The following is a 15,395-nucleotide window of genomic DNA, read 5'->3' on the forward strand; positions in this document are numbered from 1 at the left end:
GAAATGGTGGCTGATCGATGAAAGTGACGATCGTTGTCTGCCTGAGCGCTTGGCATCACGGAATGCTCTGCATAGGCCGGCAACAGGTCCCCTCCCTCACCCACTCTTTTTATCTTCTTTTCTTGTTACGCAGAGGTCTTCTCTGCTTGTCGGGTTCCACCGATGATCGCCTTGAAAGAATCTTTCATATGACTTTCTTTGACAGAGAAACCGCAATAAGCTGAGTGTTTTTCGAAGCTAACGATGCTCCACTTGCTTAAACCTGAGCACCCAAGAAAGCTAACCTCTTATTCCTACTAAAAAATGACGTATTTATTTGGTATCTTAGCTAAGATCACTGGTTAACTCCAACTAAATCACACTGGGAACTTCTTGATTGAATATTTTAAGCGTAACCTGAAAGAAATCCACCTACCGTCTTTGTAAACAATAGATCAAGAACCAACTGCAACTTTGTTTATCATTTGATTATTTATCATGATAAATTACTTTATGCTCCATCTTTTCACTCACACTCTTCTCTCCCCGCAGAAACGTGCTGAAAGGGACGCTGCGGTTGCCCTGGGGTAAGTAAAACGTTTCTCAGATTGTTTTCGTGCGTCAATATTTGTTTAGGGTTGGTTGGAGATAGCTAGGGCAGAGAGTTACCGGTGAGCCGAGGTTCAGAAATGACTTGCCCGGTAACCCTGAATCAGTAAACATGGTTCCAGAAAGTGTACAGAGAGCTACGGACTGCAGCGAACAGAAAACGGTTCCATTGAACTGAGGGAAGGCGTCTGACCAAATAAAGCAATTAGATCAGTAAATCGATTTATCTGGATTACAGTAGTCCACGAAACTGCAGGGTCCCATTCATGAGAACCGGAATGAGTGTTTTCGTAAACTAGAGTCAGTCGTTGGCGAAATCATCGGTTACTAACTGGGTAAATTCCTGTGCAATTTCATCGAATTCCTGTGTGATGCATCAGTGAAAGGAGAAGTCTCATAGGTTTTGAATTGTTTAACTGGATGGATCCGTGTTATCCGATTCAGCGAAGGTGTCTACATCGGATATGTTGAAAAAACGAGTAGAGGACGACCAGGAGGCGAAGAGGTGTACAACGTGCCAAGAAGGCGATATTTCACGGTAGTCCGACTTCGCATCGAAGCTTTGCGTGAGATTCCAGAACTTCGTCTCTCTCTCTCTCTCTCTCTCCCGTTCTACCAGTTTACTAACGTTCCCGACTTACGATGCAGTACAGAAGTTTTCGAAAAAAATGTGGAGAACAAAACAGACAAACCAGGTGTTGAATGCTTCAACAAAGTACATTCACTGCTTCGAAAACCTTTCCACAAAAGGCCTCCTAGTTCAGTTTGCTTCTCACTCATTTGAAATTTAAACTTCACGTAAGACTGTTGACCTTCAATCGATCGATATGGTTCTGTCAATGTTCATTCCGTAACTCTGGTGGGGTTAGTATCCTGACTGCAGTGAATTAGATAAATTAGTTTTTGCTCACACAATACAAGCGATAACTGCTGGTTGAAGGATTCTCACCAAATGATTGTACGTCCCGGGGCCAAATTTGCTTGCCTCCCAAACAGAGTAACCGAAGTTAGTACTCCACTAAACACGAGGTATCACAGTAATAATGAGGCCCAAAGTAAATTGAGGTAGGTTCTAGTATCCTGGCTACTGTATTTTGGTGTGTATTCGCTTGAGCACTCATGCTAAGATAGAAGGTAGACTGTCCGAGGGCGAGGACAGTTTCTTTCTTTCATCCTGTCTGATGATACAGTTAGAATCCATATCGGACCAATCTGTCAACTGTCTTGATTAAATTTGGACAAGTAGTGGGGCGGTTATCTCCAAAACCGTTGTTCCATCTTTCGTCGGGACAGAACTCGTCAAATTAAGTTCAAAATATGCTGACGTCGGTGGAAATGCAATTTAATTATTTTTAGCCTGTGAACAACTTTCTTTTTCCTTTCTAGTTTCTACAAATCGATCGACAGCGCTCCTGAAAAGCCATGGGGAAAACGAGGACTCACGATGGTCAGCGACTTGGTAAGTGCACACGCGATTCAACACTCGGGGTAGCTTTTTTGAGCAGAGCACATGAATGTAAAATTGTGGGCGAATAATGGCTTACAGAAGCTGTGTTGATCAGATCCTGACAATCCGGTCAGTTGGGTACGACAGAACATGTGTTGAACACCACTAGCAAGTCAAACTAACTAAGCCGTTACATGCTATTAGACACGGGTTTAGAAGTCTCATTTGCACAGCATTTGAAAGGTGAATATTCTTAAACATTCGATTGAACTTTTCTGGACATTCTTTGTTTTTCAAACAGTACTGAACAAACACTGAAAAGCGATTCGATATTTTCCGTGCTAACCTTCCAACAGGTGCGGACACAGCTGACTGGACACTACTCACATGCCTCATCAGTAGTATACACTTATATTAGCGTAGCTCATTGGGTCACGGAGGCGCGCAAACCACTAGATCACTGTAGGGCACAGCCTTTGCGTGACGAGGTCGACCCGATACAGATTAACACGTTCATTCTTTTACGCAGTTTCGGATCTAATCAATACACTCAGTGCAGCGGTATTCGTTGTTCCACTGGGGTCATTTTTCAATTTGTTCACGCACGTACACAGATCAGAATATCAAGCTCGTTACCGCTGGATAGTACTAATGACAGTGATGAAGTCGTGAGGTGGGGAACAGCCTCTCTGTTGGTATTACGTATCGATCCAGTTGTTGATTGCTTAAGCCATACTTCGACCGTTTGTCTCTCAAGGTGTAATATTCAATGGGACACAGAGGTATCGTGATACAATGTGCAGAGTAAGATCCTCTTTAGATGGGTCCTTATCTGAGAATGCTGTTTTTTTCAACATTACAACCATGCTTTAAACTGACCTTGTCCCCTCTTTCTCTCTCTTTGACCCCTTCGGGTGCAGGTTCTTCAGGTGAGTAGACTGTTTTGTTTTGCCCTCGCTTCTGTGTGCAGTTTACCTACTTTTGATCTGTCTGCTATTACTGGCGCTGATTAATTCCTGGTTACATTAAACTACACTAAAGTGGACTAACCCAAGTTTAGGAACAGTCTACCGGTCTTTTCTAGCAATATAAAACACGGCTATTAGGGGACGAACCACACTCTAGATGGGACAATATGTCTTCTCGCGATGGAAATGAATACGACCTACACAGTCGCACTGAGAACTACGACCGCGTAGCCAATGAACAGTCTGCTTGAGGTCGATGGGACCAGAACTTCTAAAGCAGCTTGGCATAGCAATTGTACGACTCACTTGAACTGCCCTACATGAACTCTGAGTTCGGGTTGTCAACACATTAAAATGACTCAGCTGTGACATGCCTAGCTACCATGCTACCTGAAGAATGCACGAGCGCTTAGCTCCCGTCAGTTTGCCAAAGGCTAGACATGAGCAGCCGAGATTCAGAGGTTGGATTCGAACCACAGTCAGTAAGTTCGTACCACTCAGCACTTTCGTGCTCGCGTTGTCAACAAGCTTCTTCAGTAGAGTAGTCTGACAGAATAATGCTGAAGCATGTCACTTGACGGAAACTAATCATGCTTCGAACCGCGTTACTTTACAAAACCGCAAGAAAATTCGAGCTAAACGCGTTAACTTCTTTGTGTTGCTCAGTTTTTCAACAAATTTCAACGGATGTACTAAGCCAAACAAGTTGTTTTTGAATCCGTCTACGATGTGTCAACAAATGGGGACTAGTTAATTCAGCTTTCGACTTATTTGATCATGGCTTGCATTACAAAGCGGTCACACCGGTGCATGTTTGCACGCCACAATACATCAGTTGCATGCGAGATTGATACTTTATCTTGTAATACTAACTTCGTTTCGATTTGACCTTTCTGGTTCAGAGGGGAGAACTCATGCACATGTATGCAAAACAGTGAGTTAGTTCCCGTCATTTCATGTAAGCTAGGTAAAGATGTTCGGTCAAGGATGATGGAACGATTTTTCGAGCTGATGGAGAGCTTCCAGCAAGCCGGAGCTTCGTAGGAAGGATCGACAAAAAGAATGATCATGATCGATTTGAAAAGGGGAGTTGTATCAACCATTCCTATCCGACCAGTTTGAGCAGAGCAGAGCTCCTCAAAGCAGCATTGTACCTAAAGAAATTCACGCGAATAGTTTGAATGGGCTGTGTGGCAAACTCCTCGGGCTATTGGAGATAACCTTGGCCTGAATAACCAGAAAACAAGATCAGGTTTTTTGCGTGCACCACCTCTGATGTCGAGGAAAACCATAGTTAGCATATATATTACGGTAGCTCAAGTATCACCTGTCTTACGTTTCTTAAACAGAGAAGAAATACACTTCTGATTTGGTCAAACTTGCCACAATAGAATAGTAGACTGTACGTGGATGCGACAATCTTGAAGGCTTATTGAAGCCGCGCTGATGAAGATGCTCACCGAAATATTTCTGTAAGGCCCCCATGTACATGCTGAAATTCGCCTAATGTCATCACTTCAGCTAATATCCTCAATGGCGTCACTGGTGAGATGCTATAACTGATGGGAAGTTTGAATGCGCTCAGCCAGGTTTGTATCCTATTGGCAAGCTTTTTTCCAGCTGGAGGGAAGGTGGCCACAGCTATCTGATCGATTGCCCATTTCGGATTCTCTTCAGGAAAACTCTGCAACTGGCCGTAAACCCACTCTTCTCATGTGTCGAAACCAGGCAACCAGGTGTTCCGAGAAGGACCAAAGTATCCAGGCGATTAGCTCAGGGCTAGACTGCAACTGGTCGCTGATCCAAACCTCTTATGGGTTGAAGCCAGGCAACCAGGTGTTCCGAGAAGGAACAAAGTATCCAGGCGATTAGCTCAGGGCTACGTGCACGCGAAATTGTCTTCAGGTAGATGCAGCATTTATTACCTGGGTTTATCACATTTGACTACGAAGGTAGGCATTGGACGATGAATGCGCTGCTCGCCTTGGTTTTATTAAATAGGAAGGGTCAGGCGGGAGACGAGGCTGGTCGCGCGAGGGCTGGTCCCTGGGCGACTGGACTACAACAAAAGTTTGACTGAAATTCGCTATCGGCCGAGACCAGTTTTGAGGTGAATACTCAGAACCTTGAAACAACAGGTACCCGCCTTTGAGCTGAATGAATCTTCAAGAGATTCGATCCAAAAACCAGAATCTTGCAGGCTATTGCAGATTTCATTTTAAACTGATACAGTGACAGGAATATTGGGGATACTCGGTGACGAGGCCTCGACCAGATAGGTGAATCTGAAAAGATGTTCTAATCACTTTGTGAGTGACCATGTTTTAGACAGACACAAGCTGATATTCAAAGTAAGGTCGAAAACAACGCGACCATCTAATGGTGTCAATCAGAGTAGTTTTTCGAGCATATTTGTTAATCCCTGTATTCAGAAATCGACAACAATCTCTTCGCCATTCGTTCCTCATGATCTGAAGTAGATTTACGATACAATCGATACATCGGACTGCAGAGAGGATACTTCGTATTTAAAGAAACTTTTGACTCTTTCCGTGTATTTCCCATTGGGAAAGGTCAGATCCTCTCAGGTAGCTTGATCAGGTTTGTTTTTAGACATATAGGAAATAGTCAAATGGGGGATGATACCGATACCACATACCGGCAAGATATACAGGCAAGACGATGTTTTACGATACACACCTGTTTTCTTATTCGAATTGTTAGATTAGTGTCAGATTATTTGTTATAAAACTTTGAGAATGAAGAAGTATTAAAAAGAACTTTAAAATGTTGAACCACGGGTAAGAAATCATCAGTCAGTGCAGCGCGGTCGATTGTTCCGTATGTGACCCTGGATAGTATTGATTGATTTGAAATGTTGGGCCGGCGCACCAACCGCTACAACGTCTGTCTCACCAATGCTGACTAAAAACTTCCACACACCTGCATGTTCAAGATTTCAACCCTCCATCCTGAGATGCGTCTGTAGCATCAAAATGAAACCTTAGAACAGATGAATGCATCTGGGATTCGGGAACGTGTCCATAAAGTTTCGACTGGGTTTACAAGTACGCGAATCAGAAACAACATGCACGTTGTTTCTTTGCGTGTATAGATCGCGTGACATCCTGGCAGAGAGTATGACATAGCTATTAATCTAAACCACTCCATTGACTCTAAGTTGTTTGGACCGAATCCGGACAATCCAGCGATGCTCTTCAGGATCGAGAAGAGCATTCAAAATTAATGATTCCTGTCGAAAACAAATACAGCTGAAATTCTATTCAGCTTGTAATTATGGGCATTTGCGTTCGTTTTTATGGTTGTATCTATTTTTCGTACGAAGGACGAATAGCAAAGCAATTCGACAATAAAGCAGTTTTTCGCCTGCAGAAACAGAGCACATGTACGGAATTTAGAAAACATTTGAAACGGGTTGAATTGTGCTCAATTTCGATTCAGAAACGATTCCCGATCCCAACAGGCCAATCAGAAGTCACCATAATTGAGCCCCGGTCATGCCCAGTAGCGTCAATTCATGGTGAGGAGGTTGATGGCCCATTCGATTACTACGGCCCACATTCCATACATGCCCCCTGAAAAGCACTCTACCGGTTTTTTCATCAAACGTAACTTTACCTCTTTAGGAATGATGTCAGTTCTTCCCTTTTACCATGAACCAGCTAAGGTAATCCTGTCACGATAGGCTAACAAGAAGAATTCTTTCTCCGGCTAGTGATTCAACTGGACAAGATCCTTTCTAGTCTGTCTCTTAAAAAGCCTGGGATCACTGGTGTATTTCTAATCGTCATCTAAGTAGATCACTGGGGCGGTGATATGTAGACCAGTGGTGGCTGAACAAAACGGATTGACCAAATTTTTCTCAAACAGAATATCGCTTTACTCGTCCTTTGATCGCGCAGTTCATATCACGTGATCTAGTTTTGACCAGCTGATCTTGTTTGCCGTCGGAATCCAGAGCCGGACCTCCCATTCTCTGCAAAACATAACTGAGGCCTTCGTAAGGGAAACTACTCACAAGGTTGCTGAAAACGCTTCGACAGCCCACGACCGGTTTCGCCCTTCTTGGGGCTCATCAGGTAGGCGCAGTCCCCGAGATTTTATTGCTTTGTTCTCTTTTGTGTGCGTGGATTGTGGATTAAATGTTCAGGCAAGGTCGGAGAGTGGTTAAGCATTTTTGGCTGCGTATCAGCTAAAGGTGACCGAATTTATCAAAATCTCACCCTGACTTCTGACCGAGTACTTTGCGTTATTTTGCAGCCACACAACTGTTTCAGAAATTCGATACCGAGTTTGAGTATTTGGATATAAAATATACCAGGGTATCGACTCAGGGCTGTGTACCGCCTGTGGGCAAGTCGTGGTATGCAGCGGGGTGGAAACTTGGGGTCTTCCAGTCCTGCATTTGGAATTTCATGGGAATGGTGATGGTGAACGTGTCCAAATCGAAACTCAGTTTCAAGAAGCCAAAGGTTGAAAATAGATTCTTTTCAACTGCAATGGATAGAATGTACAAGGAGATTTGTGAACGGTTAAGTGTTCAAACTACTAGCCGGGAGGTCGCGGGTTCGAGACTCTTCGGAGTTTCGTGAGATGCGCACTGCTGATGATTCCCAATAAGGATGAAACAGCTGTACAGTGCTTCTCGGCTTTTCAGCATAGATTGGTTTCACTTACAGGACGAAATCTCCACAAAGATTTGTGAACTTTTGAGCTGAGGCAAGGTGGGAACATTTTTGTTCATGTAAGTTGGAACTCGATGCTCTGTCTCTGAAAATCGTAGTGCCATTTGGTGTTCGATCCATTTTAAATAGGTGAGCATGCACGAGAAGTTTAGACAGCGTAAATGTTCTCCACACATGTTCCTTACGTTTACAGACAATGGCTCAGAAACGCACCCTTACTGCACTGCCAGCCAGTCTGGCCAACTGGAGTTCCCTGACCGACCAAGAACTAGTAAGTCCACAGATGTGCATATGTCAGATCGAATTTCATCTACCGTGATAGAATTCTTTCCAATCCTTCACCCTGGCTGGAGCGATTCACTTTAGGCGGAAATCGATTAGAAAAAATATAAATTGCACGCATCCAAGGCAAATATGACGAGTTTTCTTCATCATCTGCTCGATGTATGGTCCAAGCGTTTGCTTTCGACAGTTTTGACCGATGGGCATCGTGTAAATTAATCTAACTATCGACCTAGATATCCACACATGGAATACAACCGCAATTTTTATGGCAGGGCAGCCTTTTCCCTAGTCAGTCTGGTCTCAGACGAATTTCCGGTCAAACTACTTATTTTGTAACAAAACTCCGATAGGTCACGTCTGTTCGCTGAAGGGTTTTTGAATGCACAAGTTCGCATCTGAACAGTCCTGGACTTCACACTGGAGTCATTGTTGCTGTGACAAAAACACCGGTTCGGTTCTTGCGTCTGACTCAGCTGGTACTGACTGGTGCGGTTGTTGCCATAAGCAAGTCAACTCAAGCAGACAAGATAACAAGTTTTACTGTACAAATTGGCCACGTGCACAGAGTCGTTTCCACATTCTTTCAACTGTAGCACCCTCTAGGTACCTAGATGCCACGTCAGCGGGAGAAGACACGGCTGAGATACTGTCAGGTCGCCCAATCCTAGACAGGAGTAGATGAGGCGCTTGAGGCTGGGTTCGAACCACGAACCTTCCAGTCAGTAAGTTGGCGCCTTCAACCTCTGAGCTATCTCGATTTGGCCTATAATCAATAATTCTTTATGTTAGCCTACGTTTTCATAAAAATAGGAATGGAAAGAATCTCAACCTCATGAGGTCTAATGGCCTTCTTTTGAACCCTGGTTATCGATCCGGCTGATATACCCTTCCCTTGTCCACCCCCACAGAAGCAACATGTTTACCGTAAAACGCTACAAGCCCTCGCATACCCAATCTCCAGCAACACCCCACACAACTTTCAACTGTTCAACGCAACCAGTCCAACATACTGCTACGAATGCGAAGGGCTACTTTGGGGCGTGGCCCGACAAGGTTTGCGGTGTACCGAATGTGGAGTAAAGTGCCATGACAAATGCAAAGGGTTGCTAAATGCCGACTGTCTTCAACGTGAGTCGGTCGCGTTTTTTTTCTTGCGATTGTTGTTTGGCTTTAGTTTTTATCCACGTGGATTAGATTTGTGTTTACATCACGTGAACAGTGCACCTCTACACGAATATTCGGGTCTGCGTTGTATCGGAACCGTAGATGAGCAACTCCTGTTCGCCACATAACATAGCTAAGCAAACCTGATCTTTTCATCAAGGAAACTACTCACAAGGTTGCTGAAAACTCTTCGACAGCCGACGACCGGTTTCACCCTTCTTGGGGCTCATCAGGTAGGTGCAGTCCCCGAGTTTCCGTCAACCTTATGTTGAACCCAAGAAGGGCGAAACCGCTCGTGGGCTGTCCAAGAGCTTTCAACGACCTTGTGAGTAGTTTCCTTTNCCTAGATATCCACACATGGAATACAACCGCAATTTTTATGGCAGGGCAGCCTTTTCCCTAGTCAGTCTGGTCTCAGACGAATTTCCGGTCAAACTACTTATTTTGTAACAAAACTCCGATAGGTCACGTCTGTTCGCTGAAGGGTTTTTGAATGCACAAGTTCGCATCTGAACAGTCCTGGACTTCACACTGGAGTCATTGTTGCTGTGACAAAAACACCGGTTCGGTTCTTGCGTCTGACTCAGCTGGTACTGACTGGTGCGGTTGTTGCCATAAGCAAGTCAACTCAAGCAGACAAGATAACAAGTTTTACTGTACAAATTGGCCACGTGCACAGAGTCGTTTCCACATTCTTTCAACTGTAGCACCCTCTAGGTACCTAGATGCCACGTCAGCGGGAGAAGACACGGCTGAGATACTGTCAGGTCGCCCAATCCTAGACAGGAGTAGATGAGGTGCTTGAGGCTGGGTTCGAACCACGAACCTTCCAGTCAGTAAGTTGGCGCCTTCAACCTCTGAGCTATCTCGATTTGGCCTATAATCAATAATTCTTTATGTTAGCCTACGTTTTCATAAAAATAGGAATGGAAAGAATCTCAACCTCATGAGGTCTAATGGCCTTCTTTTGAACCCTGGTTATCGATCCGGCTGATATACCCTTCCCTTGTCCCCCCCCCACAGAAGCAACATGTTTACCGTAAAACACTACAAGCCCTCGCATACCCAATCTCCAGCAACACCCCACACAACTTTCAACTGTTCAACGCAACCAGTCCAACATACTGCTACGAATGCGAAGGGCTACTTTGGGGCGTGGCCCGACAAGGTTTGCGGTGTACCGAATGTGGAGTAAAGTGCCATGACAAATGCAAAGGGTTGCTAAATGCCGACTGTCTTCAACGTGAGTCGGTCGCGTTTTTTTTTACTTGCGATTGTTGTTTGGCTTTAGTTTTTATCCACGTGGATTAGATTTGTGTTTACATCACGTGAACAGTGCACCTCTACACGAATATTCGGGTCTGCGTTGTATCGGAACCGTAGATGAGCAACTCCTGTTCGCCACATAACATAGCTAAGCAAACCTGATCTTTTCATCAAGGAAACTACTCACAAGGTTGCTGAAAACTCTTCGACAGCCGACGACCGGTTTCACCCTTCTTGGGGCTCATCAGGTAGGTGCAGTCCCCGAGTTTCCGTCAACCTTATGTTGAACCCAAGAAGGGCGAAACCGCTCGTGGGCTGTCCAAGAGCTTTCAACGACCTTGTGAGTAGTTTCCTTTACGAAAATATACTGCGATATCTCGAATATCGTGCCAACTGAATCATGAGGCAGCCTCTGTGTAGCACATTCAGTTGTAGAATATCATAAACGAGAGATTCAGTTGAGTCTCCCATGTAAACCAAATTGATTTGTAAATGAGTGTATTTCTCGAAGACGTTGAGACACGTTTTCATGTACAGTGAACACCAATACGGGCTCGCGTTTCATCGTGAATGAGCTCGTCAGCAGTGCATACCTTTGAGTGTACCAGGAGTTGAAATCGGATTAAACGATCCTCGCTTTAGCGTGAGTTATCCAGGTTGGGTGTTGACACGAGAATGGTGCGAGTGGAAATTCGACAAATTCGGCAACTACGAATGGTGGAATATTTTGCTAGTGGTGTGAGGTTGTCACGAATGATGGAATATTTTGCTAGTGGTGTGAGGTTGCCACTTGAGAATGCACTTAACAAGCGTCAACACGTGATCCTGTGGTTGAAGCATGAGGGACGCTGTAGCCTGTCTGAGTGCGGGTAAATCACACTGCTGATCAGCAGAACGGTCAAGTGTTCGAACTCCAAGCCAGGGGATCGCGAGTTCGAGACTCTCTGTAGTTTTGTGAGATGCTCATGTTTCCCAATAAGAATGAAACAACTGTACAGTGCTTTTCACCGTACACTGTATTGGATAAAATCTCTATTGATGAACTGTCTCGTCTGATAGACTGATGCATAAACGTAGTTGACTTTTCGGTTGTACACTACGTTCGGTATTTCAAAATGGGTGCCGAACACACGTGTCGTACATAGATGACGCGAAATTTCGCACTAACATTATTCCCAAAAGTGTCTGATCGACACAATGATGCTCGTTCGTATATCCACCGAAACATTGTCAGCAAAGAAACTTTTGTCAGGGGACCCAGTGATCCGATCAGAAGCTTGTAGGCACATTCAAAACAATGGGCCTTCTTACTTCTCGTTTGAACCTCCTGTTCACGCAAATTGTTGATTCGATAAATTTGCTAACTGGTGCTTAGTTGAGGAGACAGTGCCTAACTGATAAGCCCCGTACAAGGCGTAACCTGTGAAGATTCGTCATTCATAACAAACTACTCTAAAGGGCCATTCCTCAACGGTTTTTAAATCAATTGTTTCATTTCCTATTGAGACAACATTGAAATTGAATAAAACAACAGTTTATCTCGTGCTTTTCTTACTCAGTCTTGTTGCCTCACATTTTCATGTTTTTTCTCTGTCAAACTTTATCTAATTATGGTAATCTGATCAGAATGAACCAATAACAAATCCACCGGGCTAATGATTCCTCGAGACCGCCGACGTAGTAGACCTTTGGTCAGTAAGCAGAGCCCCCCCCCCCCGCCACCATGTACGGATGATCACGAGACGTCGACTGATCTGGCGACGAATGTTAAAAAAATAAAATCAATCACAGATCGTCTGGGGTGTCGTGAGGCATACCGAGCAGAATAACTGAGCAGAAACATTCATTTGCAAACAAATTTGGTTTTGAAAGAGATCCACCTTGAATTCAGCTAAATCTCTCGTTTGTAATTCCGTGCAATTCGGTTTCACGTAGAACACAAGGTTGACGGAAACTCGGGGACTACGTCTACCTGATGAACCCCAAGAAGGGCGATACCGGTCTTGGGCTGTCGAAGAATTTTCAGCAACCTTATGAGTAGTGCATTGCGTATGAGTCGAAACAAGTTTTGTTTTATTCAAAATAAGCTACTGTTGGGTTTTTTTTGGAAATGCCCTCGATTTTTGCTCATGCGTATCATGGACACAAGGTATTCAGTTGTACTTTGGTGCCAAACAGTTCGATCTGATTCGAATTCGGGTAGGATTTGTCGTCCAGATCTATGGACTTACTTGTCTTTCAAAAGAGATGTCAAAGCGGGAGATGCGATAAATCTCCTGGGAATAATTAATCGATGCGATTCTTCTGACACAGAAAGTTCGGCTGCTCTGATCTACGCTTTTCACATTAAAAACAATGAACCATTTTGTACTCACGTCGTTCTCGTTTTTGAACAATCCTACTCTTCTAAAAGGCTAATTTCTGTTAGTTTTTCGCAGAGTGAAAGAAATGTCTAAAGCATTTTTGCTGATTTCAGATATTGTTGGTTTACGACATCATCTGAATTTTATGATTTTGGTTCATTCCTCAACTGAGCTGAATTCATCCACCCTGCTGTTGTAACCCGAGCTGTACCTAAATGGCATAAAACCATTTACCCATACACTGCTCAACTACAAACAAGCTTCAGTCTGATATATCAGCGTATTCTTCCGGATGATTGTTCGTGTCATTTGATGCTTGATTGAATTTAACCTAGTGATTGTATATTGATTTCTACGTGATAATAGTTAGTCCAGCCAGGGGTCTGCCCGGCTTAGTTTTTCTGGCATTAATGGTGAAATGTGGCGGTGAAACAGCTTTGTGAAACATGACATTCCATCGTTCTGACATGATAGAACTGAACCTAGCTATGAGCTTATTTCGGGGGTTTGCTAACTCATATTTTGCGAAAAAGACAGCCGTACGGACACAAAACGTTTCGTGTTTTTTTGTATTGCACACACTATAACACCAAGTCGAAGGTGAGGATGATAGGATTTGTTCCTTTTTGGTGAATAAGAACAAACTGCCGTACCTTGGCTTGGCTTGTTCCAACGACCACTAGATATCAGCAGTGAATATTGAGTACTAACGACGGTTTAAACAAGAGCAAAAAAAATCAGTTGGGACTAGCAATACCAAGGTTGCAGAAAGCACGGTGGATTGCAAACCTGTCTAAACGCTGGGCTTAATTGTTGCGGTTTAAAGCAAGCATTTTATACAGGTTCAGTAAGCTTATCGGTTATTCAAACTTGAGGCCAATCGATCGTCCGTTTGTTTGGAGGGTGGGCGCTCACGTTCTGATTGGTCGAAACTGTGAAACGGCCTCCTAATTTAAGACTGCAATTAAATGAATGCGTACCAATTTGTTGTAGGTGCCGCGGAGAAATCACTTCGTCATGGTGCAGTGGACAAGGCTCAGGCAGCAATGGAAGCTATCAAAGCGCTGATAAAGCGACGTCTCGCGGAGCGCCCTGATTTGTTCGAGTTTGTGGCAGCTGTTTTTCAAACAGATGTTCACTCCAAACAACATCTTGCAGCCTTGGAATTCGTTGAGAAAAGTATCTTAGTCGGTGCCAGCCAACGTTCGGCCAAGATTGCAATCACAGGTAAGGAATGGTTTCGTCAGTCAGCAGGGGATCGATGACTGTTGTCTGAGTGAATATGCAAAACTTCGATTTTTGGTATTCTCATTGCTCGTATTTAAACTGTCCTTCTTCTGTCCTGGTGTGATTACGCTGATCAATCTGCACGTTCAAACGTGCTCAAACGTGCTGCTTGATTCAGATGACAGAGGTCTGAAGTTCGAATCCGTGCAACGGCCGGGGATATGCACTTCCGAGTAAATCTAGAATGTGCGAAATTCCAGTCCAATGTTTCTTGTGTACAAACTAGAAGGATTACTCCAGGATAGGTGAGAACGATATAGGTATAACCACCAGCGTATACCAAAGAGGAATAGAGTATCATGCTGACTGTCCAACTTAACGAGGATCCTAAGTAAGGGGGCTTGGAGCGTGGACAAAGAAAAGAACGATGTGATTTACTCAAAAATATAGTATTGAGTATTACTTATACGGCTTCTTCTGTGTTGAAAGTGATGTTATATGCACAATCACTGTGGACTTTGTCGATATCATGAAGATGACCTTCTGAAGCACATAGAAGACTGGAATGGAGTTTACTCATCCTGAAAGCCGTGATGAACAAAGTTTTCCTTCATTTCAACGGTATCCTTGGCTTTAGCCACCTATGAGCTCTTACGAGAGGTTTTTTGCATAGCATCGCAATTTGTTTCGGCTTGTTTACTTGTTTTGTTGTAAACATTTCCTCTACTCCAAACGATTCACACGAACATCAAACAGGCTGGTGAAATTTCGTGCTCTGCTCCCTTATCTTATAATTAATTCAACTCTGATTTCCCGAAGGACTCAACAGCAAAAACAACAAAAACGGTGATCGTCTGGCGGTCACCGGATTTATTCATGATATCTACATGTATCGATGCACACATATATGGGTGAATTTCAGCCCTTGTTTTCGTGCTATAATGTTTGTACTGACTGGATAGCAGTTATTTTGTTTAGCGGCGAGACACTCTTGAATTTTGGGAAAAAATTTGTCCGTGTGAAACAAACGTTCCAGTGGTGGGCGTAGCAGAGTTACATAGGGGGATAATGTGGCGTCTTCGAGGAAGAGTTTGTGGTTGTGCAACATCAGGAAACGGAGACTGGCGACCAATTTTAAAGCTATCTGTTTGGGGTGTCGAATCCTCATCGCCAACCTTCCAACGACAGTGTTTTGGGAGAAGAGAACGTGTTAATCCTTCGGATTAAGTTTTTTCAAAGTACTTGGAAACATGCTACATGATAAAGACATTACTGTCGCTCCGTCCAGAGAGACATTCTTGCTGGATCCCCTGAAGCAAGGTCTACTCTTACTGAAGAAAACTTTGACGACAGATCACATTTAACCGGTCCTTCGAGATGA

At 43.9% G+C, this 15,395-nt stretch overlaps 2 protein-coding genes across 2 annotated transcripts in view; both read left to right on the forward strand.

Moving 5' to 3' along the window:
* Positions 1 to 477: 477 nt before the first annotated feature.
* Positions 478 to 12,461, forward strand: T265_04619 (hypothetical protein; the record flags this gene model as incomplete). Its single annotated transcript, XM_009169401.1, has 8 exons — positions 478 to 566; positions 1,975 to 2,047; positions 7,903 to 7,980; positions 8,903 to 9,256; positions 9,292 to 9,483; positions 10,182 to 10,460; positions 10,573 to 10,764; positions 12,360 to 12,461. The coding sequence occupies 8 exons, from the start codon at positions 478 to 480 to the stop codon at positions 12,459 to 12,461; spliced, it is 1,359 nt and encodes a 452-aa protein (XP_009167665.1).
* A 1,294-nt stretch (positions 12,462 to 13,755) lies between these two features.
* T265_04621 (hypothetical protein) overlaps positions 13,756 to 15,395 on the forward strand; it is a gene marked incomplete at both ends in the record, with an annotated part of 81,599 nt that continues 79,959 nt past the window's right edge. The window contains one exon of the mRNA XM_009169403.1: positions 13,756 to 14,014. Coding sequence (XP_009167667.1) covers positions 13,756 to 14,014 — 259 coding nt within the window. The remainder of the gene's footprint in view (positions 14,015 to 15,395) is intronic.

The sequence above is a fragment of the Opisthorchis viverrini genome, assembly GCF_000715545.1.
Source record: "Opisthorchis viverrini unplaced genomic scaffold opera_v5_78, whole genome shotgun sequence".
Classification (NCBI taxonomy): Eukaryota; Metazoa; Platyhelminthes; class Trematoda; order Opisthorchiida; family Opisthorchiidae; genus Opisthorchis; species Opisthorchis viverrini.